At 48.2% G+C, this 25,519-nt stretch overlaps 1 protein-coding gene across 2 annotated transcripts in view; it reads left to right on the top strand.

Annotated features, from left to right (window-relative positions):
- The window catches only part of LOC144481887 (natural resistance-associated macrophage protein 2-like), a 127,360-nt gene that overhangs the window by 90,094 nt on the left and 11,747 nt on the right, over positions 1–25,519 (top strand). For both annotated transcript variants that reach the window (XM_078201045.1, XM_078201044.1), the window contains exons 10-14: positions 5,569–5,724; positions 8,246–8,404; positions 10,410–10,496; positions 14,123–14,242; positions 16,271–16,420. In XM_078201045.1, coding sequence (XP_078057171.1) covers positions 5,569–5,724; positions 8,246–8,404; positions 10,410–10,496; positions 14,123–14,242; positions 16,271–16,420 — 672 coding nt within the window. The remainder of the gene's footprint in view (positions 1–5,568; positions 5,725–8,245; positions 8,405–10,409; positions 10,497–14,122; positions 14,243–16,270; positions 16,421–25,519) is intronic.

The following is a 25,519-nucleotide window of genomic DNA, read 5'->3' as shown; positions in this document are numbered from 1 at the left end:
TTTGATCAGCTGTTTCTGCTCCTTGGAGTTAAACTTCTCTTTGTCAACTCTCCACATCTGGTCTGCCCGGGGACCATCAGATAGTCCCGCTCTTCGTGGAGGGAGTGTTGTCTCCTTTCATTCAAGGCAGAAATTGGTTCTTCTTTTACCGTGTAGTCTGCCATGGGAGTTGAATGTAGCTCCCCCTGTTGTGTGGATGATCTTCATCCGTGAGCTCACCTTGCAGTTTGGCTTTTATAACGACATTGCCCATTTATTGCATTTTGTGTATCAGTTCAATTCCGAACTCCATATACACTGAAAGTATTGCGTTCAATTTTGGTCGCCGCATTACAGGAAGGATGTGGAGGCTTTGGAGAGGGTGCAGAAGAGGTTTACCAGGATGCTGCGTGGATTAGAGAGTATGAGCTATAAGGAGAGGCTGGACAAATTCGGGTTGTTTTCTCTGGAACGGCTGAGGGGGAGACCTGATCGAAGTCTATAGAATCATGAGAGGCATAGGTAGGGTTGACAGCCAGAATCTTTTTCCCCAGAGTTGGAATGACTAACCGGGCGGAAACCGGATGTCACGGTGGCACAGTGGTTAGCACTGCTGCTTCTCAGTGCCAGAGACCCGGGTTCGATTCCCGGCTTGGGTCGCTGTCTGTGTGGAGTTTGCATGCTCTCCCCGTGTCTGCGTGGGTTTCCTCCGGGTGCTCCGGTTTCCTCCCACATTCTGAAAGGCGTGCTGGTTAGGGTGCACTGACCCGAACAGGCGCTGGAATGTGGCGTCTAGGGGAATTTCACAGTAACTTCATTGCAGTGTTAATGTAAGCCTTACTTGTGACAAATAAATAAACTAACTAACTACTCGGGGGCACGCACTGAAGGTGACGGGGGAAAGTTCGAAGGAGATGTGAGGGGCAAGTTTTTTACACAGAGAGTGGTGGGTGTCTGGAACACGCTGCCAGGGGTGGTGGTGGAGGCAGATACGATAGGGGTGTTTAAGGGGCTTTTGGATAAGCACATGAATATGTGAGGAACAGAGGGACATGGAGCAAGGGCAGGCAGAAGGGATTAGTTTAATTTGGCGTCATGTTCGACACAACATGGTGGGCTGAAGGGCCTGTTCCTGTGCTCGACTGTTCCATGTTCCACATTCCTTGTGTTCTTCATGCCTCAGTGAGTTGTGCTCTGGCAATTTGATGGTCACTAGTTCCAGCATCGTCCTGCAGCTTTTCACATTTGCTGCAGGTTGCAGTGCCTGTGCGGTGATGTTTGCAGCTGGCGTGACAGCGACTGTTGGACCCTGGGACTGGGACTGATTGTTTCCTTGCCGTTGACGTTGCTCGGTGTCTCCCACTCGAGGGAGAGTGGTAATTATCCGAGGATGTGGCTGCCCTAAGCGAACAGGAGCTTCTGCTCTCGGCAGAGGGATTGGCCACTCAGCGGGGGACAGTTCAGAGCTTGCAGCCCAGTTTCCTTGCTGCTGAGACTCTGAGAAACTTGCAGCTCCAAGTCACCTTCTGCCTTTTTAAGGTGAACAAGGGCAGCACCGGCATCTCTGCTAAAGAGAAAGCTATAGAGCTATAGTGTCCCTTCAGTGCAGATAGAGGCCATTCAGCCCATCAAGACTGCAGCGACTCTCCGAAGGAGAATCACACCCATGCACCCCCCCCCCCCCCCCCCCCCCACCGCACTCTCCCCACAACCCCACTCATTTGCCATGGCCAATCCACCTAACCTACACATCTTTGGACACTAAGGAACAATTTAGCATGGCCAATCCACCTAACCTACACATCTTTGGACACTAAGGAACAATTTAGCATGGCCAATCCACCTAACCCGCACATCTTTGGACACTAAGGAACAATTTAGCATGGCCAATCCCCCTAACCTACACATCTTTGGACAATAAGGAACAATTTAGCATGGCCAATCCACCTAACCTACACATCTTTGGACAATAAGGAACAATTTAGCATGGCCAATCCACCTAACCTGCACATCTTTGGACACTAAGGAACAATTTAGCATGGCCAATCCACCTAACCTACACATCTTTGGACAATAAGGAACAATTTAGCATGGCCAATCCACCTAACCTACACATCTTTGGACACTAAGGAACAATTTAGCATGGCCAATCCACCTAACCTACACATCTTTGGACACTAAGGAACAATTTAGCATGGCCAATCCGCCTAACCTACACATCTTTGGACAATAAGGAACAATTTAGCATGGCCAATCCACCTAACCTACACATCTTTGGACACTAAGGAACAATTTACCATGGCCAATCCACCTAACCTACACATCTTTGGACACTAAGGAACAATTTAGCATGGCCAATCCACCTAACCTACACGTCTTTGGACACTAAGGAACAATTTAGCATGGCCAATCCACCTAACCTACACATCTTGGAGTGTGGGAGGAAACTGGAGCACCCAGAGGAAACCATGCAGACACAGTGGAAATTCCGCACAGACAGTGACCCGAGGCCGGGAATTGAACCCGGGTCCCTGGCGCTGTGAGGCAGCAGTGCTAACCCACTGTGCCACCGTGCCGCCCCTGATGTCAGGCATGCGGACAATGTGGCCCGACCATCGCAGCTGTTCTGGCGTGACCAGTGCCTCGAAGCTGGGGATATCAGCCTGGGACAGGAAACTCACGCCTATCCTACCTATGGATGAACAGGATTTAGCAGAGGCTACATTGGAAATATCTCCCCAGGGATTTGAGGTGTCTGCTGTACGTTGTCCATGTTTCTGATGCTTACAGAAGGGCAGTGACCGTGGCTGCTCTGTACACCATGAGCTTGGTGCTGGCTTTCTAGTCTCGAGATCTGTCTCTGAGTACTAAAATGGAGATACAAATGCGTCACCTTACTATCTAGAGGGACAGCAGACATCATAGAACTATAGAAAGGTTACAACACAGAAGGTGGCCATTCGGCCCATCTTGGCCATGCCAGCCCGAGCAGACCCAGGTGCCCTTTCCAATCCCACCTTCCTGCACCCGGCCCACAGCCCTGTGCTTACAGACTTAAGCTGCAGATCCAGGTACTTGTTAAATGAGTTTAGGGTCTCTGCCTCCACCACCGATTCGGGTGGTGAATTCCAGACACCCACCACCCTCGGCGTAAAAAACTTCTTCCTCATGCCCCCTCGACACCTACTGCCACTTATCCTGAATCTATCTCCCCTGGTTCTAGAATTTGTCGCCAAGAGAAATAATTTTACCCTGTCCACACTATCTCTCCCCCTCATCATTTTGTACATCTGGGAACTCCACCACCTGGAGGTTCCCCTCCAAGTCACTCACCATCCTGACTGGGAAATATATCGCCGTTCCTTCACTGTCGCTGGGTCAAAATCCTGGAGCTCCCTCCCTAACAGCACTGTGGGTGTACCTACACCACATGGACTGACTGATGTCCAATAACAATCCTGGAACTCACTCCCTAACAGCACTGTGGGTGTACCTACACCACATGGACTGACTGATGTCCAATAATAATCCTGGAACTCCCTCCCTCGCAGCACTGTGGGTGTACCTACACCACATGGACTGACTGATATCCAATAACAATCCTGGAACTCCCTCCCTAACAGCACTGTGGGTGCACCTACACCACATGGACTGACTGATGTCCAATAACAATCCTGGAACTCCCTCCCTAACAGCACTGTGGGTGTACCTACACCACATGGACTGATTGATGTCCAATAACAATCCTGGAACTCCCTCCCTAACAGCACTGTGGGTGTACCTACACCACATGGACTGACTGATGTCCAATAACAATCCTGGAACTCCCTCCCTAACAGCACTGTGGGTGTACCTACACCACATAGACTGATTGATGTCCAATAACAATCCTGGAACTCCCTCCCTAACAGCACTGTGGGTGTACCTACACAACATGGACTGACTGATGTCCAATAATAATCCTGGAACTCCCTCCCTAGCAGCACTGTGGGTGTACCTACACCACATGGACTGACTGATGTCCAATAACAATCCTGGAACTGCCTCCCTAACAGCACTGTGGGTGTACCTACACCACATGGACTGACTGATGTCCAAAAGCAAACCTGGAACTCCCTCCCTAACAGCACTGTGGGTGTACCTACACCACATGGACTGACTGATGTCCAATAATAATCCTGGAACTCCCTCCCTAACAGCACTGTGGGTGTACCTACACCACATGGACTGACTGATGTCCAATAATAATCCTGGAACTCCCTCCCTAACAGCACTGTGGGTGTACCTACACCACATGGACTGACTGATGTCCAATAACAATCCTGGAACTCCCTCCCTAACAGCACTGTGGGTGTACCTACACCACATGGACTGACTGATGTCCAATAATAATCCTGGAACTCCCTCCCTAACAGCACTGTGGGTGTACCTACACCACATGACTGATTGATGTCCAATAATAATCCTGGAACTCCCTCTCTAACAGCACTGTGGGTGTACCTACACCACATGGACTGACTGATGTCCAAAAGCAAACCTGGAACTCCCTCCCTAACAGCACTGTGGGTGTACCTACACCACATGGACTGACTGATGTCCAATAATAATCCTGGAACTCCCTCCCTAACAGCACTGTGGGTGTACCTACACCACATGGACTGACTGATGTCCAATAACAATCCTGGAACTCCCTCCCTAACAGCACTGTGGATGTACCTACACCACATGGACTGACTGATGTCCAATAATAATCCTGGAACTCCCTCCCTAACAGCACTGTGGGTGTACCTACACCACATGGACTGACTGATGTCCAATAATAATCCTGGAACTCCCTCCCTAACAGCACTGTGGTGTACCTACACCACATGGACTGACTGATGTCCAATAATAATCCTGGAACTCCCTCCCTAACAGCACTGTGGTGTACCTACACCACATGGACTGACTGATGTCCAATAACATTCCTGGAACTGCCTCCCTAACAGCACTGTGGGTGTACCTACACCACATGGACTGACTGATGTCCAATAATAATCCTGGAACTCCCTCCCTAACAGCACTGTGGGTGTACCTACACCACATGGACTGACTGATGTCCAATAATAATCCTGGAACTCCCTCCCTAACAGCACTGTGGTGTACCTACACCACATGGACTGACTGATGTCCAATAACATTCCTGGAACTGCCTCCCTAACAGCACTGTGGGTGTACCTACACCACATGGACTGACTGATGTCCAATAATAATCCTGGAACTCCCTCTCTAACAGCACTGTGGGTGTACCTACACCACATGGACTGACTGATGTCCAATAATAATCCTGGAACTCCCTCTCTAACAGCACTGTGGGTGTACCTACACCACATGGACTGTGGTGGTTGAAGAAGGCAGCTCATCACCAACCACTCAAGGGCAATTAGGGATGGGCAATAAATGCTGGTTTAGCCAACAATGCTCACAAACTGAGAAGGATTTTGTGAAAATGGTTATTCAGTTTGATTTTCCCACACCTTTCACTGCTCTGTGTCCCGGGAGACACAGGTTTGCGATATCCTTACTCAGTTGTGTTTGTCTGCTCTGCAGTATGTGACTGTAAAACCTGACCAGCTCCAGCTGCTGAGGGGAATGTTCGTACCCACTTGTGAAGGCTGTGGCACCAGGCAGCTGCAACAGGCGGTTGGCACTGTCGGAGCGGTAATCATGCCTCACAACATCTATCTGTACTCCGCCTTGGTCAGGGTAAGTGTTCCAACGACAAAAAGTATTTTATTATTCATTCATGGGACATGGGCGTCACTGGCTGGGCCACCATTTAATGTCCATCCCTAGTTGCCTGAGGGTGGCTCTGGAGTCACGTGTAGCCAGACCGGGTAAGGACGGCAGATTTCGTGGCTAAGTTTTTTACACAGAGGGTGGTGGATGCCTGGAACTCGCCACCAGGGGATGTAGTGGAAGCGGGTACAATAGCGACTTTTAAAGGGCGTCTTGACAAATACATGAATAGGATGGGCACAGCAAGAAGTCTCACAGTACCAAGTTAAAGTCCAACAGGTTTTTATGGTATCACAGGCTTTCGGAGCGCTGCTCCTTCATCAGGTGAGTCCCCGGAAGGGTAGGGGGTTTTAGTTCAGTCGGGCAGCATGGTTGGTGCAGGCTTGGAGGGTCGAAGGGCCTGTTCCTGTGCTGTAATTTTCTTTGCTCTTTTGTTATTTCCTTCCCTAAAGGACATTAGTGAACCAGATGGGTTTTTTCCGACAATGGTTTCATCAGTAGATTCTTAATTCCAGATTTTTTTTATTGAATTCAAATTCCACCATCTGCCGTGGCGGGATTCGAACCCGGGTCCCCAGAACATTAGCTGGGTTTCTGGATTAATAGTGACAATACCACGAGGCCATCGCCTCCCCCAAGTGAACGAGGAGCAATATTTAAAAATGGACGAATTGCTCGCTGTTACAAACACACGCTTACGTTGTGATCGAGGTCGGGAATGAAATATTCCAGGGCGCGTGATGTTTTGAAAAGATAAATGCTATGGGATATTTGTGAGGGAAAAGTCTTGGCCCAAAAGACCATAGAGTAAAATGATGTGCAATGAGACAGGACCAATTTATGCTGTCATAGTAAGGGATCTGGTGGGAAGAGTGATCATAATATGTAGGCTGGAATGCTGCCACCATTCTTGCTGACCATCTGCTGTTAACATGCGATTCCATGATTGGGCAGCACTTGCTAATCAATCCTGAGTGCGCTCATAGTGACACTACAGCAAATTTAAGAGAATTGGGTAATATAGCACTTGCTGGAAGAGGCGTGTGTTCAAACACAGGAATCTATTCAATGCAAGCAGCAGAAACCTTTCCAAGCCTTACACCTTGTTTGAAATTACTCAGAAGCATAGGTAAACTAAAGTTCCTTGTTGCTTTCCCCGTGGCAACGCTTCGACCTAGTCAGAGTCAACTTGCAACTCCTTTCTCCTGTGGTAAAATTGTTGCAATTGTTCAAAATTTGACATTTTTGTGTTTGTCCTGGTGAGTGCAAGACGGAAAACTTTGACAACACATTACTCTTTTCTGCCACAATCGTCGAATTATAGAAGGGCTACAGCAGGGAAGAAGGTGATTCGGCCCATTAAGCCTGTGGCAGCCCTCTATGAGAACAATCCAGCTAGTCACATGTATAGGTATACAGTGAAAAGTATTGTTTCTTGCGCGCTAGAGAGACAAAGCATACCGTTCATAGAGTACATAGGGGAGAAGGAAAGGAGAGGGTGCAGAATGTAGTGTTACAGTCACAGATAGGGTGTAGAGAAAGATCAACTTAATATTAGATTTATTATTGTCACATGTATTGGGATACAGTGAAAAGTATTGTTTCTTGCGCGCTATACAGACAAAGCATACCGTTCATAGAGTATCTAGGGAGAAGGAAAGGAGAGGGTGGAGAATGGAGTGTTACAGTCATAGCTAGGGTGTAGATCAGCTTAATATTTGATGGGTCCATCAAAAGTCTGATGGCAACAGGAAAGAAGCTTTTCTTGAGTCGGTTGGTACGTGATCTCAGACTTTTGTGAATGTAGCCCAATCCATCACGCAAACCAGCCTCCCATCCATTGACTCCGTCTACACTTCCCGCTGCCTCGGAAAAGCAGCCAACAGAATCAAGGACCCCACACACCCCCGGATATTCTCTCTTCCACCTTCTTCCGTCGGGAAAAAGATACAAAAGTCTGAGATCACGTACCGACCGACTCAAGAACAGTCAGTGTTGTATCACCGCTCAAGAACAGCTTCTTGGGTGGCAATGTGACAGTGGAGCCCACAAATGAGATTGGAGTGTATTGAAATGAGCTGCCCAACTTTCCTTTCAATGGTGGGTTGGAAGGGGGCTGCGGAGGCAGGGATAATCCTGTGGGATTTGTGCGCGGGCGTCAAATTCCGGCCATCTTTCACCTCTCAGCTTACCAAACAAAGCCAGGTTAACTTGTAACTCATTCTCCGCTTGCTGTTTGTGGGCTCTTGCTGTGCACGCGTTGGCCATACTAGCGCCCAGTGAACGCGAGGCATTGCATTTCGAGGTCGTTCACTCAGTGAGGACCCTTTAAGAGGTTTCTGACTGAAACCGTTTGCTTATTGTGGTGCAGTGTGGAGTGAGAGGAGTGGGGACGGAGTTGGCGGGGGAGGGGGGATTGGCGGGGGCGAATTGGGGGAAGGTGGTGAAGTTGATGGTTTAATCCGTACTGACTCCTTCTGTTTCTCAGTCCAGGGAAGTGAACCGAGCCAATAAGAAAGAAGTGAGGGAGGCGAATCGTTACTTCTTCATCGAAGCCTGCCTGGCTTTGTTACTTTCATTCCTCATCAATGTCTTTGTGGTTTCGGTGTTCGCTGAAGCGTTTTATAATCGGACCAACGCAGAAGTGGTGAGTGTAGGACGTACGTGTAGGGGTATGGGGGTAGGGCCTGGGTGGGATTGTGGTCGGTGCAGACTCGATGGGCCGAATGGCCTCTTTCTGTACTGTAGGGTTTCTATGATTTCTATGATTTCTATGTACTGCGTTCCCTTGGAAACATACGGCCTCAAATTGCTGCAGGCCTGCAAGGGGTGAGGGGGGTGGTGGCACGTGTCGGGTGGGTTGGAAATGTGCCCATGATGTCGACAGGAACATTGTTGGGGCCGCACATGTTGGGTCAAGGGTATTCACCTCAGATCAGCAGGGCCTCTTCTGAGGCAGCACCCCACATCCCACCAGACTAGGCCGCAATCCGTCAAAGGGGCCGTGAATGAAGGGGATGAGAGTTGCTCCAAAGACTGAGTTTTCCCCTCAACTCTATGCTCGGATACATCAACGAGTTAGTGTGTGTCGCAGCAGGGAAGCCATGTTGGAATTGTATAGAACATTGGTGAGGCCACAGCTGGAGCACTGTGTGCAGTTCTGGTCGCCACATTATAGGAAGGATGTGGTCGCACTGGAGGGGGTGCAGAGGAGATTCACCAGGATGCTGCCTGGGACGGAGCATTTAAATTAGGAAGAGAGGTTGGGTCGGCTTGGGCTGTTTTCATTGGAGCAGAGAAGACTGAGGGGCGACCTGATCGAGGTGTACAAGATTATGAGGGACATGGACAGAGTGGATAAGGAGCAGCTGTTCCCCTGAGTTGAAGGGTCAGTCACGAGGGGACACAGGTTCAAGGTGAGGGGTGGGAGGTTTAGGGGGGATGTGAGGAAAACCTTTTTTACCCAGAGGGTGGTGAGGGTCTGGAATGCGCTGCCTGAGAGGGTGGTGGAGGCGGGATGCCTCACATCAATCAGATAAAACTAGTCTAATTGCAGAGGTGCCAGACAGTGATCTGTGTTGGAGTCTCAACGATCAACAACTTGGATGAAAGGATTGAGAAACAACTCTCCACATTTGCCATTGACTTAACGCTAGGCGGCATTGTAAACAGTACAGATGGGCATTGGGTCACTGTCTGTGTGGAGTTTGCACGTTCTCCCCGTGTCTGCGTGGGTTTCCTCTGGGTGCTCCGGTTCCCTCCTACAGTCCAAAGATGTGTAGGTTAGGTGGGTTGACCATGCTAAATTGTCCCTTCGTGTCCAAAGCTGTGTAGGTTAGGTGGATTGGCCATGCTAAATTGTCCCTTAGTGTCCAAAGCTGTGTAGGTTAGGTGGATTGGCCATGCTAAATTACCCCTTAGTGTCCAAAGATGTGCAGGTTAGGTGGATTGGCCATGCTAAATTGTCCCTTAGTGTCCAAAGATGTGCAGGTTAGGGGGATTGGCCATGCTAAATTGTCCCTTAGTGTCCAAAGATGTGTAGGTTAGGTGGATTGGCCATGCTAAATTGTCCCTTCATGTCCAAAGATGTGCAGGTTAGGCGGATTGGCCATGCTAAATTGTTCCTTAGTGTCCAAAGATGTGCAGGTTAGGTGGATTGGCCATGCTAAATTGCCCCTTAGTGTCCAAAGATGTGCACATTTGGGGGATTAGCAGAATAAATGCGCGTGATTATGGGGATAGGGGGGTGGGCTTGGGTAAGATGCCCTCCCGGAGAGTCAGTGCAGACCCAATGGGCCGAATGGCCTCCTTCTGCACTGTAGGGATTCCATGACATTGAGCTTGGAACGTAGAGTGGCGTAGTTTGACCAAAATGATACTTGGACTCTGAAGGTTAAATTCCGAGGACAGATCACGCAAGCAATGATGGTATTCCCTGGAATGTTTCAAGATGTTAAAGGGAGCAGACAGGAGAGGTTGGAAAAAACGATATCCCCTCGGTGGGAAGTCTTGGACTTGCTCGAAGAGTTAAAACGTTGGAGGGAAATCTTTCCAGAGTGAAAGGGTGGGGGAATAGGAGCAGTTTCAAATGCGTTGTCGGAATGTGCTAACTTGCTGGGAATGTATCTGACACCATATTCTTTTTTTCATAGCATGAAATGTGTGCGAACAGCAGTAGTCTTAACACCGATCTCTTCCCAATGAATAACGATACTTTGAGTGTTGATATTTATAAAGGGGTAAGTGTATGCATCTTTACCTGTGTGGGAGAGTCTTTATGTGGGGTGACTGACTTTTTACAGGTCGCTTACTGGTCTATTATTAGAGACATGGCTTCTGGAAAATCATATGATTCAGCAGAAACAGGGAAATTATATTGGACAAACCTGTTCAGGTTTCTTGAGGGTGAAACTAGCAGGGTAGGTAAAGGAGAAACCGGTGGATTTTCTGAAAGTGTTTGGGCACCAGATTACAAACCTCAAGGTATTTTAGAGGCATCTGGATGGGACAGGGAGGGAATAGAGGGATACGGACCGAGTAAGGGCAGAAGTTTTTTTTTGCAGTTTAATTAGGCCATCATAACCGGCACAGGCTTGAAGGGCCGAAGGGCCTGTGCCTGAGCTGTACTGTTCTCTGTTCTTTGTATATTATGAAGCCAGGCTAGACCCCATTATTTTGGCATTAATGTGAGGGTAGGATGTTCCACTCCTGGCGCGATTCTACAAACTGGAGAGCTTTTATCAAAAGAAACTTTATTTACCAACCCAGTTTAGCTATAACAAATGAGTTAGCTTAACCTTTAACAATTGAACATCACTAAAACATGACAAGGTTAACTTCTAACCTATCACTATGAGTTCCAATCAAGCAATATTTTTCTTATCGAACTAAACCCCTCTTTAAAATTAGTCAGTAAAACACAGGAGTACTTGCTTGTGACTTAGGTTAACAGTCTTGGAGCTTTGAGAAAGCCTCTGAAAAGTGAGACAGAGAGAGAGAGAGAGACACTTCTTTCTTCCAGCAGCTCAGGCAGCAACTGTAGTTTATTTTGAAATGAAAATGAAACTGTTCGTTCCTGCAAGCTGAGCTCCTCTCATTAACCACATGACTCTGCATACCTAGTCTAAAATCCCAAGAGAACTTAAATAAACAAAAGGTCCATTAACTCTACAAAGTAACCCATTTGGTGCTAAAATCAGTTATGATCAGCATGTTTTCCCAGACCAAACACTGCCTCTTAAAGCAGCCCCACCTGAAACATAAAATATAGCAAAATAGCACAGTATCATCACAGTTTGATAAGGTACTACATAAAAGGTTGCTACACCAGATCAGAGCTCATGAGAGTGAGACTAATGTGAATTGGTTAATGGAAAGAAAACCAGAGGGTTTTCTTGGCAAAGAGAATTAAGGACCCCACGCACCCCCGGACATTCTCTCTTCCACCTTCTTCCGTCGGGAAAAAGATACAAAAGTCTGAGGTCACGTACCAACCTACTCAAGAACAGCTTCTTCCCTGCTGCCGTCAGACTTTTGAATGGACCTACCTCTCATTAAGTTGATCTTTCTCTACACCCTAGCTATGACTGTAACATTACATTCTGCACTCTCTCCTTTCCTTCTCTATGAATGGTATGCTTTGTCTGTATAGCGCGCAAGAAACAATACTTTTCACTGTATCCCAATACATGTGACAATAATAAATCAAATCAAATATTAAGCTGATCTTTCTCTCCACCCTATCTGTGACTGTAACACTATATTCTGCACCCTCTCCTTTCCTTCTCCCCATGTACTCTATGAACAGTATGCTTTGTCTGTATAGCGTGCAAGAAACAATACTTTTCACTGTATCCCAATACATGGGGCGGCACGGTAGCACAATGGTTAGCACTGCTGCTTCACAGCTCCAGGGTCCCGGGTTCGATTCCCGGCTCGGGTCACTGTCTGTGTGGAGTTTGCACATTCTCCTCGTGTCTGCGTGGGTTTTCTCCGGGTGCTCCGGTTTCCTCCCACAGTCCAAAGATGTGCGGGTTAGGTTGATTGGCCATGCTAAAAATTCCCCTTAGTGTCCTGAGATGCGTAGGTTAGAGGGATTAGCGGGTAAAATATGTAGGGATAGGGGGGTAGGGCCTGGGTGGGTTTGTGGTCGGTGCAGACTCGATGGGCCGAATGGCCTCTTTCTGTACTGTAGGGTTTCTATGATTTCTATGATGTGACAATAATAAATCAAATCAAATATTAAGCTGATCTTTCTCTAAACCCTATCTGTAACTGTAACACTACATTCTGCACCCTCTCCTTTCCTTCTCCCCTATGTACTCTATGAATGGTATGCTTTGAAGAGTAGAAAAGCAGAGGGCAGGATTTTCCAGACTCGCTCGTCCCAAAACTGGAAAATCCCACCCGAGGTCAACGGACCTTTCCATGGTCCGCCCCTCGCCCGCTCCGATTCCGGTGGCGGATGGGACAGGAAAATTCACCCCAGAATATATTTTTTTGAAAGGTGAGAGATTAGGAAATGTTGGCATTCAGAGGCGCCTGGGTGTCCTTGAATCCTGGAATCACAGAAAGTCAACAACTCGGTACAAAAATCAATTCATAGGTGTGTTGGAATGACTGCAAGCAGGTTGGAGTATGGAGTTCAAGAGGACTTTGGGGAGACCACGCCCGGAGGTCAGTGCACAATTCTGATCTCCGCACCTGAAGAAGGAACTAAAAGCAAAACACTGCGGTTGCTGGAATCTGAAACAAGAACAGAAAAATGTTGGAGAATCTCAGCAGTTCTGACAGCATCTGTGGAGAGGGAACGGAGCCAATGTTTCGAGCCTGGATGACCCTTTGTCACAGTTAAAGACAAAGAGAAGATAGGATGAGATTTATACTGTCAGGGTGAGGGGTGGGGGGAGGGGGGGGCGCGGTTGACAATGATGTCAGACGAAAAGGCAAAGGGAATGTAAATGGTGATGTTCATGGTTAGGAAGGGTGCTAACAGCGGCACATTAAGAAATCGAAATGTGTAGCTATCAGAACAAAGGCAAGCAGAGTGTCAAAGGACAACCCGTAACAGATATCGCTAGTAGGGTGCGGAGATGAGACAGTAGTGGGCGGGGATGGGGGGTGGGAAAGGTAGCAAGCGATATTGAAAAAAAGTGGAGAAATTAAACGATCACTGTCTGCTCCTTGTCCCCCTCAATACTGTTGGCCCAAGAAATAAAGCGCATGAGTACTGGGCCCAGTCTTCTATGCTTGCATCCAGGCTTCATGTTTCCAGAAAAGAGGCATGTCACTTACCGGAGGATTATTTGTCTCGACAGTAAAGACGGTCCAGTGGGAAGAAAAAAAACTCGCTTTACTCCTCGTCGCCAGTGTAATAATCTTACTGAGACTGGTCTTCTGCCACCAATCACCCGTTATTTACAGCGTGTTCTGAATGCCATTCAGCGGCTACAGAGTGCAAATCAATCCCGAGTTTATCGATTATTGGCCTGAGTGGAACCTGCTGGTTTTAAGCACCCCCCCCCCCCCCCCCCCCCCCGCTGCACCCGCTGCTCCTTCCCTATTGAGCAAGTCTTCGCTCGACTAATCGGGGAGCTCATACTCTATGATGTTCATGGGGAGATCTACTGATGATCTCCCATGGCCTCATAACAGTCAGGATCTCCCTGACAGTCCGAGAACTTCTTGCCAGCTCTTTGTTCCAAGATTGTTTCAACTCAATTCAAATTCGCATGGTGTGACGGTAAAATTCAAACCCACATTTTCGGCATTATTGGTCCAGTGCCTTTTATTACCCGCTAAACGCCAATTGGTGACAGCCTGCTTACACTCGTGTCCGCTAACCCTCCTGCTGTCTTTCTCTCAGGGCGTTGTGCTGGGCTGTTACTTTGGTGCTGCTGCCCTCTACATCTGGGCCATTGGCATCCTGGCGGCAGGTCAAAGTTCAACCATGTCAGGGACATATACTGGACAGTTCGTCATGGAGGTAAACTTGGATATTGATTCCTAAAATGATAACGGATTAAAATACTGAACTATATGGAGTATAATTCCTGCTAGTACAGGGCACTGTCAGTCCCACCTTGAGCATTGCGTCCAGTTCCCTGTCAGTCCCACCTTGAGCACTGTGTCCAGTTCTGTGTCCGTCCCACCTTGAGCACTGCGTCCCTGACGTTGTGAGGCAGCAATGTTAACCATTGTGCCACTGTGTTACCCTTAAACTCAGATTTTTTTTAACATCTATGCTTTCATGGGATGTGGGTGTCACTGGGCACACCAGCATTTATTGCCCATCCCTAGTTGCCCTTGAACTGCCCTCACTCGGCCATTTCAGAGGAGCATTTAAGAGTCAGCAACATTGCTGTGGCTCTGGAGTCACATGTAGGCCAGACCGGGTAAGGACGGCAGATTTCCTTCCCTAAAGGACATTAGTGAACCAGATGGGTTTTTTTTGGAACAATCGATGATAGCTTCACAGTCGCTATTACTGAGACTAACTTTGTATTCCAGATTTTGTTATTTGTATTTAAACGCAACCAGTTGCCCTGGTGGGATTTGAACCCGGGTCCCCAGAGCATTAGCCTGGACCTCTGGATTACGAGTCCGGTGACTTTACCAGTATGCCATTGTCTACGCCTTACCTGATGGGCTAATTGGCCCTTATGATGTGTAATTATGATGTGAAATTCAGAAAATATAGCAGGGAAGTCCCCATCTAAAAGTAAAAGACAGGTCAACTTTCCTGACAAGTCCTAGTTCCCGATCTGTCTTTTATTTTTCTGACGCAGTCCTATCTGGCTCCTTGAGCTGTTGCATCCATGTGAACAGGTCGGGAAGTTGTATTGGACAATTATTCAGGACCTCTGGAATTTTCGCAATAATAGGTGTACCTACGCCACATGGAGACAGCGATTCAAGAAGGCAGCTCACCATCACCAAGGGGTAATTAGGGTTGGGCCACAAGTACTGGCCTAGCCAGCAACACCCACATCCCATGAAAGAATTTATTTTAAAATCCACAAATTTTTCCGCAGTACATCAGCACCTGAAAGTGGGCCGACCTCTTTTCACACGCCCACAGGGCGGCACAGTGGTTAGCACTGCTGCCTCACAGCACCGGGGACCCGGGTTCGATTCCCGGTTTGGGTCACAGTCTGTGTGGAGTTTGCACATTCTCCCCGTGTCTGCGTGGGTTTCCTCCGGGTGCTCCGGTTTCCTCCCACAGTCCAAAGATGTGCAGGTTAGGTGGATTGGCCATGCTAAATTGCCCCTTAGGGTCCAAAGATGTGTAGGCTAGTTGGATAGACCATGGTAAATTGCCCCTTAGTGTCCAAAGATGTGTAGGTTTGGTGGATTGACCATGGTAAATTGCCCTTTAGTGTCCAAAGATGTGTGGGATAGGTGGATTGGCCATGCTAAATTGCCCCTTAGTGTCCCAAGATGTGCAGGTTAAGTGGATTGGCCATGCTAAATTATCCCTTAGTGTCCCAAGATGTGCAGGTTAAGTGGATTGGCCATGCTAAATTGTACCTTAGTGTCCAAAGATGTGTAGGTTAGGTGGATTGGCCATGCTAAATTGTCCCTTAGTGTCCAAAGATGTGTAGGTTAGGTGGATTGGCCATGCTAAATTGTACCTTAGTGTCCAAAGATGTGTAGGTTAGGTGGATTGGCCATGCTAAATTGTCCCTTAGTGTCCAAAGATGTGTAGGTTAGGTGGATTGGCCATGCTAAATTGTCCCTTAGTGTCCAAAGATGTGTAGGTTAGGTGGATTGGCCATGCTAAATTGCCCCTTAGTGTTGAAAGGCGTGGAGGTTAGGGGGATTGGCCATGGTGAATGTGTGGGTTATGGGGATAGAGTGGGGAAAAAGGGCCTGGATCAGATACTGTCAGAGAGTCAGGGCAGGCTTGATGGGCCAAGTGGCCTCCTACTGTAGGGATACTATGATTCCAGGGGAAATCCCAGCACCTAATCCGCCTCCAGACATGTTCACTGTTTTTCTCTCTCTTTTCCAGGGTTTCTTGAACCTCAAGTGGTCCCGTTTCACTCGGGTGGTCTTCACGCGGACAATTGCCATCACCCCCACCTTGCTGGTGGCTGTTTTCCAGAATGTGGACACACTGACAGGGATGAATGACTTGCTGAATGTTCTGATGAGCTTGCAGGTGAGATGAGTTCACAGCACGGCCGTACTTCTTACCTTGGCCCGTCTAAGCTCTGATGTCAGGGCAGCCATTGGGCACCTCAGTGAAAATTGGCCCTGTTGATCATAGACCATCTGTGTGTGGAGCCAGAGGATGTGGGCAAGATCTTAATGAATATTTTTCATCTGTATTCAGAGGGAGACGTTGTAGCTGGAGATTTCAGCTGGGGTGGTAAAATTCTAGAGCAAGTCAAGATTAATGAGGAGGAGCTTTTAGATGTTTTAGAGGGCATAATGGTGCATAAATCCCCAGGGCCTGCTGAGATGGGCAGCGGTGGCACAGTGGTTAACACTGCTGCCTCACAGCGCCAGGGACCCGAGTTCGATTCCCGGCTTGGGTCACAGTCTGTGTGGAGTTTACACATTTTCCCCATGTCTGCGTGGGTTTCCTCCGGTTGCTCCGGTTTCCTCCCACAGTCCAAAAGACATGCTGGTTAGGTGCATGCTAAATTCTCCCTCAGTGTACCCGAACAGGAGTGTGGCGACGAGGGGATTTTCACAGTAACTTCATTGCAGTGTTAATGTAAGCCTACTTGTCACTAACAAATAAACTTTACTTTACTTTATAAGTCTCCCAGGCTGCTATGGGAGACAAAGGAGTAGATTTCAGGGTCCCTGATGGAGATATTTAAATCTAGCCATAGGTAAAGTGTCAGATGATTGGAGGATAGCTAATGTGGTACCTTTATTCGAAAAGGACAGCAGGGATAAGGCAGGTAATTACAGGCCAGTCAGTCTAACGTCAGTGGCAGGGAAATTATTGGAAAATAATTCTGAGGGACAGGATTAATCAACACTTGCAGTGCTGGTGAGAGATTAATTGAATTGTTTATTTATTTAATTAGTCAGCTAGTGTGTGTTTTTTTGGCCTTTACTTTAGCAGTAGTATTTTAAGTTTAAAGTGAAAACTGGAAGTGGGCTGCTAAGGAGTCTGGGAAGGGTTTTTATTTTAACTTTAAAAGTCAGTTACCTGGGAGGTTCCCCCTCATTGTTCCACTGGAGCAAGCTGAGAGGGAGTGATTGGAGGCAGCAGTGCTGGTGAGAGATTAATTGAATTATTTATTTATTTAATCAGTCAGCTAGTGTGTGTTTTTTTGGCCTTTACTTTAGCAGTAGTATTTTAAGTTTAAAGTGAAAACTGGAAGTGGGCTGCTAAGGAGTCTGGGAAGGGTTTTTTAAGCGCGTGAAGTATAAAAGGTAGGCTGCAGTATACAGTGGGCAGCGTCGGGAGCGGGCAGTGGAGTGTGTGGGAAGCAGAGTGTGAGCTACAAGGGCTTTGGCTCACAGGGCTTAGGCAGAAAGGGCGAGCAGGGGTGAGTTTAATTCATTTTTGCTGTTTCTACCTGGTACTGGCAAGGTATCTAGAGGGGATGGGTGTGCAGGCAGTGCTATGTTCCTCTTGCACTATGTTTGAGGTGAGGGACGAAGACAGTGTCCCTGCTGATTACATCTGTGGGAAGTGCACCCATCTGCAGCTCCTCCAAAACCGTGTTAGGGAACTGGAGCTGGAGTTGGATGAACTTAGGATCATTAGGGACGCAGAGGTGGCCATAGACAGAAGCTTTAGGGATACAGTTACTCCGAGGAATGAAAACAGATGGGTGACGGTGAGAGGGGCTGGGAGGAAGCAGTCAGTGCAGGGATCCCCGGTGGTCGTTCCCCTTAGCAACAAGTATTCCGCTTTGGATACGGTTGAGGGGGATGACATACCAGTGGTGAGCCGCAGTGAGAGGATCTCCAGCACTGTGTCCATCTCTGTGGCTCGGGAGGGTAAGGGGCAGAGCGGGAGGGCAATAGTCATTGGGGACTCGTTAGTTAGAGGGATAGATAGAAGGTTCTGTGGCAGCAAAAGAGACTCACAGATGGTATGTTGCCTACCGGATGCCAAGGTCCGTGACATCTCAGACCGTGTTTTCCGGATTCTGAAGGGGGAGGGGAAACAGTCACAAGTCGTGGTACACATTGGTACCAATGACATAGGTAAGAGAAGGGACGGGGATTTAAAGCAGGAATTTCTGGAGCTGGGCTGGAAGCTGAGAGCCAAGACGAAACATGTGGTCATCTCTGGTACGTTGCCGGTGCCACGTGATAGCGAGTTGAGGAACAGGGAGAGAGTGCAGTTAAACATGTGGTTGCAGGGATGGTGTAGGGGGGAGGGTTTCAGATACGTGGATAATTGGAACACATTCTGGGGAAGGTGGGACCTGTACAAACAGGACGGGGTGCATCTGAACCAGAGGGGCACCAATATCCTAGGAGGGAAATTTGTTACGGCTCTTCAGGGAGGTTTAAACTAATGAGTCAGGGGAGTGGGAAAAGGAGTTGTAGTCCAGAAGTCAGTGAGGGTGGTGAGGTATTGGGGAAGGTATCAGGGTCAAGGGTGGGTACTGGTAGACAGGAAGGTGGGTTGAAGTGTGTCTACTTCAATGCAAGGAGCATCCGGAACAAGGTAGATGAACTTGGGGCGTGGATTGGTACTTGGGACTACGATGTTGTGGCCATTACGGAGACGTGGGTAGAACAAGGACAGGAATGGTTGTTGGACGTTCCGGGGTATAGATGTTTCACTAAATGTAGGGAAGCTGGTAAAAGAGGTGGAGGAGTGGCATTGTTAATCAAGGATAGTTTAACGGCTGCGGAAAGGCACTTCGAGGGGGATCTGCACACTGAGGTAATATGGGCTGAGGTTAGAAATAGGAAAGGAGCGGTCACGTTGTTAGGAGTTTACTATAGGCCCCCAAATAGTAATAGAGATGTGGAGGAAGAAATTGCTAAGCAGATTATGGATATGTGTGGGGGTCACAGGGTAGTTGTCATGGGGGACTTTAACTTTCCAAATATTGATTGGAACCTTTGTAGGTCAAATAGTTCGGATGGGGCAGTTTTTGTGCAGTGTGTGCAGGAGGGTTTCCTGACACAATATGTGGATAGGCCGACAAGGGGTGGGGCCACATTGGATTTGGTACTGGGAAATGAACCGGGCCAAGTGTTAGATTTGGTTGTGGGAGAGCCCTTTGGAGATAGCGACCACAATTCGGTGTCTTTTGTTGTTGCAATGGAGAGGGATAGGGCCGTACGGCAGGACAAGGTTTACAATTGGGGGAGAGGTAATTATGATGCGATTAGGCAATAATTAGGGGGCATAAGATGGGAACAGAAACTGTCAGGGAAAGGCACTAATGAAAAGTGGAGCTTGTTCAAGGAACAAATACTGGGTGTCCTTGATAGGTATGTCCCTGCCAGGCAGAGAGGAAATGGCCGAGTGAGGGAACCATGGTTCACAAAAGAGGTTGAATGTCTTGTCAAGAGGAAAAAGGAAACGTATGCAAGGATGAGAAAACAAGGTTCAGTTGGGTCGCTTGAGGGTTACAAGGTAGCAAGGGATGAGCTAAAAAAAAAGGGCTTAGGAGAGCTAGGAGGGGGCATGAGAAGTCCTTGGCGGGTCGGATCAAGGAAAACCCCAAGGCTTTTTGCTCTTATGTGAGAAATAAAAGAGGTGAGGTTAGGGCCGGTCAAGGACAGTAGTGGGAACTTGGAGTCAGAAGAGATAGGAGAGGCGATGAATGAATACTTTTCTTCAGTGTTCACCAAGGAGAGGGGCCATGTTTTTGAGGATGAGAGTGTGATACAGACTGATAGGCTGGAGGAGGTAGATGCTATGAGGGAAGATGTATTAGCAATTTTGAAAAACCTGAGGGTCGATAAGTCCCCTGGGCCAGATGGGATATATCCTAGGATTCTTTGGGAGGTAAGGGATGAGATTGCAGAGCCTTTGGCTTTGATCTTTGGGTCCTCACTGTCCACAGGGATAGTGCCAGAGGACTGGAGAGTGGCGAATGTTGTTCCTCTGTTCAAGAAAGGAAATAGGAATGACCCTGGTAATTATAGGCCGGTTAGTCTTACTTCGGTGGTCGGTAAGTTAATGGAAAAGGTCCTGAGGGATAGGATTTATGACCATTTGAAAAGATGCAGCTTAATCCGGGATAGTCAACACGGATTCGTGAAGGCTAAGTCTTGCCTCACAAATTTGATTGAATTATTTGAGGAGGTAACTAAGTGTGTAGATGAAAGTAGAGCAGTTGATGTCATATACATGGATTTTAGTAAGGCATTTGATAAGGTTCCCCATGGTCGGCTCATGAAGAAAGTAAGGAGGTGGGGGATAGAGGGAAATTTGGCCAATTGGATAGGTAACTGGCTATTTCATAGAAGACGGAGGGTGGTGGTGGATGGAAAATTTTCAGACTGGAGACCAATTACCAGCGGAGTGCCACAGGGATCAGTGCTGGGTCCTCTGCTATTTGTGATTTTTATAAATGACTTGGAGGAGGGGGCTGAAGGGTGGGTCAGTAAATTTGCTGATGACACCAAGATTGGTGGAGTAGTGGATGAGGTGGAGGACTGTTGTCGGCTGCAAAGAGACATTGATAGGATGCAGAGCTGGGCCGAAAAATGGCAGATGGAGTTTAACCCTGATAGGTGCGAGGTGATTCATTTTGGTCGGACAAATTTGAATGCGGATTACAGGGTCAACGGCAGGGTTCTGAGGAATGTGGAGGAACAGAGAGATCTTGGGGTTCATATCCACAGATCTCTGAAGGTTGCCACTCAAGTGGATAGAGCCATGAAGAAGACCTATAGTGTGTTAGCGTTTATTAACAGGGGGTTTGAGTTTAAGAGCCGTGGGGTTATGCTGCAACTATACAGGACCTTGGTGAGACCACATTTGGAATATTGTGTGCAGTTCTGGTCACCTCACTGTAAGAAGGATGTGGAAGCGTTGGAGAGAGTGCAGAGGAGATTTACCAGGATGCTGCCTGGTTTGGAGGGTAGGTCTTATGAGGAAAGGTTGAGGGAGCTAGGGCTTTTCTCTTTAGAGCGGAGGAGGATGAGAGGTGACTTAATAGAGGTTTATAAGATGATGAGGGGGATAGATAGAGTGGACGTTCAGAGACTATTTCCTCGCGTGGATGTAGCTGTTACTAGGGGGCATAACTATAAGGTTCATGGTGGGAGATATAGGAGGGATGCATGAGGTAGGTTCTTTACTCAGAGAGTGGTTGGGGTGTGGAATGGACTGCCTGCTGTGATAGTGGAGTCAGACACTTTAGGAACTTTCAAGCGGTTATTGGATAGGCACATGGAGCACACCAGAATGATAGGGAGTGGGATAGCTTGTTATTGGTTTTGGACAAAGCTCGGCACAACATCGAGGGCCGAAGGGCCTGCACTGTGCTGTACTGTTCTATGTTCTAGGTAGCCTCAGGTTTCCATTTCTCCGTCATTTCTGTTGAAATGACCCTTAGTGCCAGTCTTGTCCCTCTGGCCTGGTACCCAGCATTGCTCGGTGCTACAGAATGTTTATTTCAAAGTGGTCACAATTGTATTCTGGTTTTTGTTTCTGGTTTGGGAACAGTCTTGAGACTGTCTTCACACAGTTGACTGAGAATCCCTTACAAAGACCTCAGGGAATGCTCCTGGTGTTCAGACTATTCTGCATCCAACTCGCTCGGGGCCTCTCGTTCCTCTATGTCCGTCACTCTTGTAGCATTAATATCATCATATCACAGAATAGAATCATAGAATCCCTACAGTGCTGGAAGAGGCCATTCAGCCCATCGAGTCTGCACCAACTCTCTGATAGAGCATCTCACCCAGGCCCTATCCCCATAACATTACGTATTTACCCCGTTAATCCACCTATCCTCCACATCTTTGACACACTGTGGGCAGCACAGTGGCACAGTGGTTAGAACTGATGCCTCACAGCTCCAGGAACCCAGGTTAAATTCCAGCCTTGGGTCACTCTCTGTGTGGAGTTTGCACGTTCTCCCCGTGGGAACATCTTCCAGCTTTCTTCTCTTGAATGCTGTTTTGATTTGCACAACTGTTTAAAATGACCAGTCCTGGCACAGAGAAAGCACAGTAAGAAGTTTAACAACACCAGGTTAAAGTCCAACAGGTTTATTTGGTAGCAAAAGCCACACAAGCTTTCGGAGCTCTAAGCCCCTTCTTCAGGTGAGTGGGAATTCTGTTCACAAACAGAGCATATAAAGACACAGACTCAATTTACATGAATAATGGTTGGAATGCGAATACTTACAGCTAATCAAGTCTTTAAGAAACAAAACAATGGGAGTGGAGAGAGCATCAAGACAGGCTAAAAAGATGTGTATTGTCTCCAGACAAGACAGCCAGTGAAACTCTGCAGGTCCACGCAACTGTGGGGGTTACAAATAGTGTGACATGAACCCAATATCCCGGTTGAGGCCGTCCTTGTGTGAGAAAGCATTCAGCTCCCTCTGCTGGACAGTCTTTGCGGCAGTGTTGTCTGCAGTGCCACATCTGAAGCACTTGAGCAGATCCCCCTGCTCCTTCAGTAGTTTTGGTGGGCTTTATCATAGGCTTATCGGTAGGTAGGGCTCTTAACCTTGGGCCTACGTAAGGGACTGACCCCTCCTGGGTCTTGGAGTCACCCTGAATTTCACCCCAATTTGTGGCATTGCACCTGCCTCGCAACCTTCTCTGAGGTCAGATTCTATTTGCATTGTCAAAACTCCGACAGCACATCATCAAGCATTCCATCAATGATGCAGTTGTGAATTTAACTTGTGCTTTAAGACTCCGTAACCGCAGATACTGGTGGGGCAGCACGGTGGCACAGTGTCAGCACTGCTCCCTCCCTAACAGCACTGTGGGTGTACCTACACCACATGGACTGACTGATGTCCAATACAATCCTGGAACTCCCTCCCTAACAGCACTGTGGGTGTACCTACACCACATGGACTGACTGATGTCCAATAACAATGCTGGAACTCCCTCCCTAACAGCACTGTGGGTGTACCTACACCACATGGACTGACTGATGTCCAATAACAATCCTGGAACTCCCTCCCTAACAGCACTGTGGGTGTACCTACACCACATGGACTGACTGATGTCCAATAACAATGCTGGAACTCCCTCCCTAACAGCACTGTGGGTGTACCTACACCACATGGACTAACTGATGTCCAATAACAATCCTGGAACTCCCTCCCTAACAGCACTGTGGGTGTACCTACACCACATGGACTGACTGATGTCCAATAACAATCCTGGAACTCCCTCCCTAACAGCACTGTGGGTGTACCTACACCACATGGACTGACTGATGTCCAATAACAATCCTGGAACTCCCTCCCTAACAGCACTGTGGGTGTACCTACATCACATGGACTGACTGATGTTCAATAACAATGCTGGAACTCTCTCCCTAACAGCACTGTGGGTGTACCTACACCACATGGACTGACTGATGTCCAATAACAATCCTGGAACTCCCTCCCTAACAGCACTGTAGGTGTACCGACACCACATGGACTGACTGATGTGCAATAACAATCCTGGAACTCTCTCCCTAACAGCACTGTGGGTGTACCTACACCACATGGACTGACTGATGTCCAATAACAATGCTGGAACTCTCTCCCTAACAGCACTGTGGGTGTACCTACACCACATGGACTGACTGATGTCCAATAACAATGCTGGAACTCCCTCCCTAACAGCACTGTGGGTGTACCTACACCACATGGACTGACTGATGGCCAATAACAATGCTGGAACTCCCTCCCTAACAGCACTGTGGGTGTACCTACACCACATGGACTGACTGATGTCCAATAACAATCCTGGAACTCCCTCCCTAACAGCACTGTGGGTGCACCTACACCACATGGACTGCAGCGGTTCAGAAAGGCAGCTCACCACCACCTTCTCAAGGGGCAACTAGGGACGGGCTTTGGAAGAAGTGAATTTTGCAGGGTGGGTGTGTATTGCTTGCCAGCACCGCATGCCCCATCCCTGTCCACCCTCCTCCCCTCCCAACCCCCCCCCCATCCCCCGCTGCCACAAGTAGAAAACTGACCCTCGAAAGACTGCCCCCCAGCAAGAATATGCTGGTCCTTGTCGTAGCGCAGTCAGAGCAAGAACTCCGCTGCCTAAGGGCTGGAAGCCCCAAACCCGAGAGCTGAGGCATCCCAGCAGGGCCAGGGCGGTGTTTTGGGACTACAGTCGGTCCGCGGGAAGCAGACGAGATGGATGCAGGACTGGTGTAAATCCGGGTCTTTTTGGATAGGGAAGGATGGGGAATCTATGGAGAGGCGGGAGAGTGGCTTGTGGTTTTGGAGGCCAGGGGGGTGGTACGAAATGGGACAAAGATCTTTGGGGGGGGCGGGGTGGGAGTGGAAGGGTGCCCCAGCTGAAGATGTGCATGTTAGGTGGATTGGCCATGCTAAATTGCCCCTTCGTGTCCAAAGATGTGCAGGTTAGGTGGATTGACCATGCTAAATTGTCCCTTAGTGTCCAAAGATGTGTAGGTTAGGTGGATTGGCCATGCTAAATTGCCCCTTAGTGTCCAAAGATGTGTAGGTTAGGTGGATTGGCCATGTTAAATTGCCCCTTAGTGTCCAAAGATGTGCGGGTTAGGTGGATTGGCCATGGTAAATTGCCCCTTAGTGTCCAAAGATGTGTAGGTTAGGTGGACTGACCATGCTAAATTGCCCCTTAGTGTCCAAAGATGTGCAGGTTAGGTTGATTGGCCATGCTAAATTGTCCCTTAGTGTCCAAAGATGTGCAGGTTAGGTGGATTGGCCATGCTAAATTGTCCCTTAGTGCTCAAAGATGTGCAGGTTAGGTGGATTGGCCATGCTAAATTGTCCCTTAGTGCTCAAAGATGTGCAGGTTAGGTGGATTGGCCATGCTAAATTGTCCCTTAGTGCTCAAAGATGTGCAAGTTAGGTGGATTGGCCATGCTAAATTGCCCCTTAGTGTCCAAAGGTGTGCAGGTTAGGTGGATTGGCCATGCTAAATTGCCCCTTAGTGTCCAAAGGTGTGCAGGTTAGGTGGATTGGCCATGCTAAATTGCCCCTTAGTGTCCAAAGGTGTGCAGGTTAGGTGGATTGGCCATGCTAAATTGTCCCTTAGTGCTCAAAGATGTGCAGGTTAGGTGGATTGGCCATGCTAAATTGTCCCTTAGTGCTCAAAGATGTGCAAGTTAGGTGGATTGGCCATGCTA

Source organism: Mustelus asterias, chromosome X, assembly GCF_964213995.1.
Source record: "Mustelus asterias chromosome X, sMusAst1.hap1.1, whole genome shotgun sequence".
Taxonomy (NCBI): domain Eukaryota; kingdom Metazoa; phylum Chordata; class Chondrichthyes; order Carcharhiniformes; family Triakidae; genus Mustelus; species Mustelus asterias.
The sequence above is the reverse complement of the archived record's forward strand: the minus strand, read 5'-3'. Positions and strand labels throughout refer to the sequence as shown.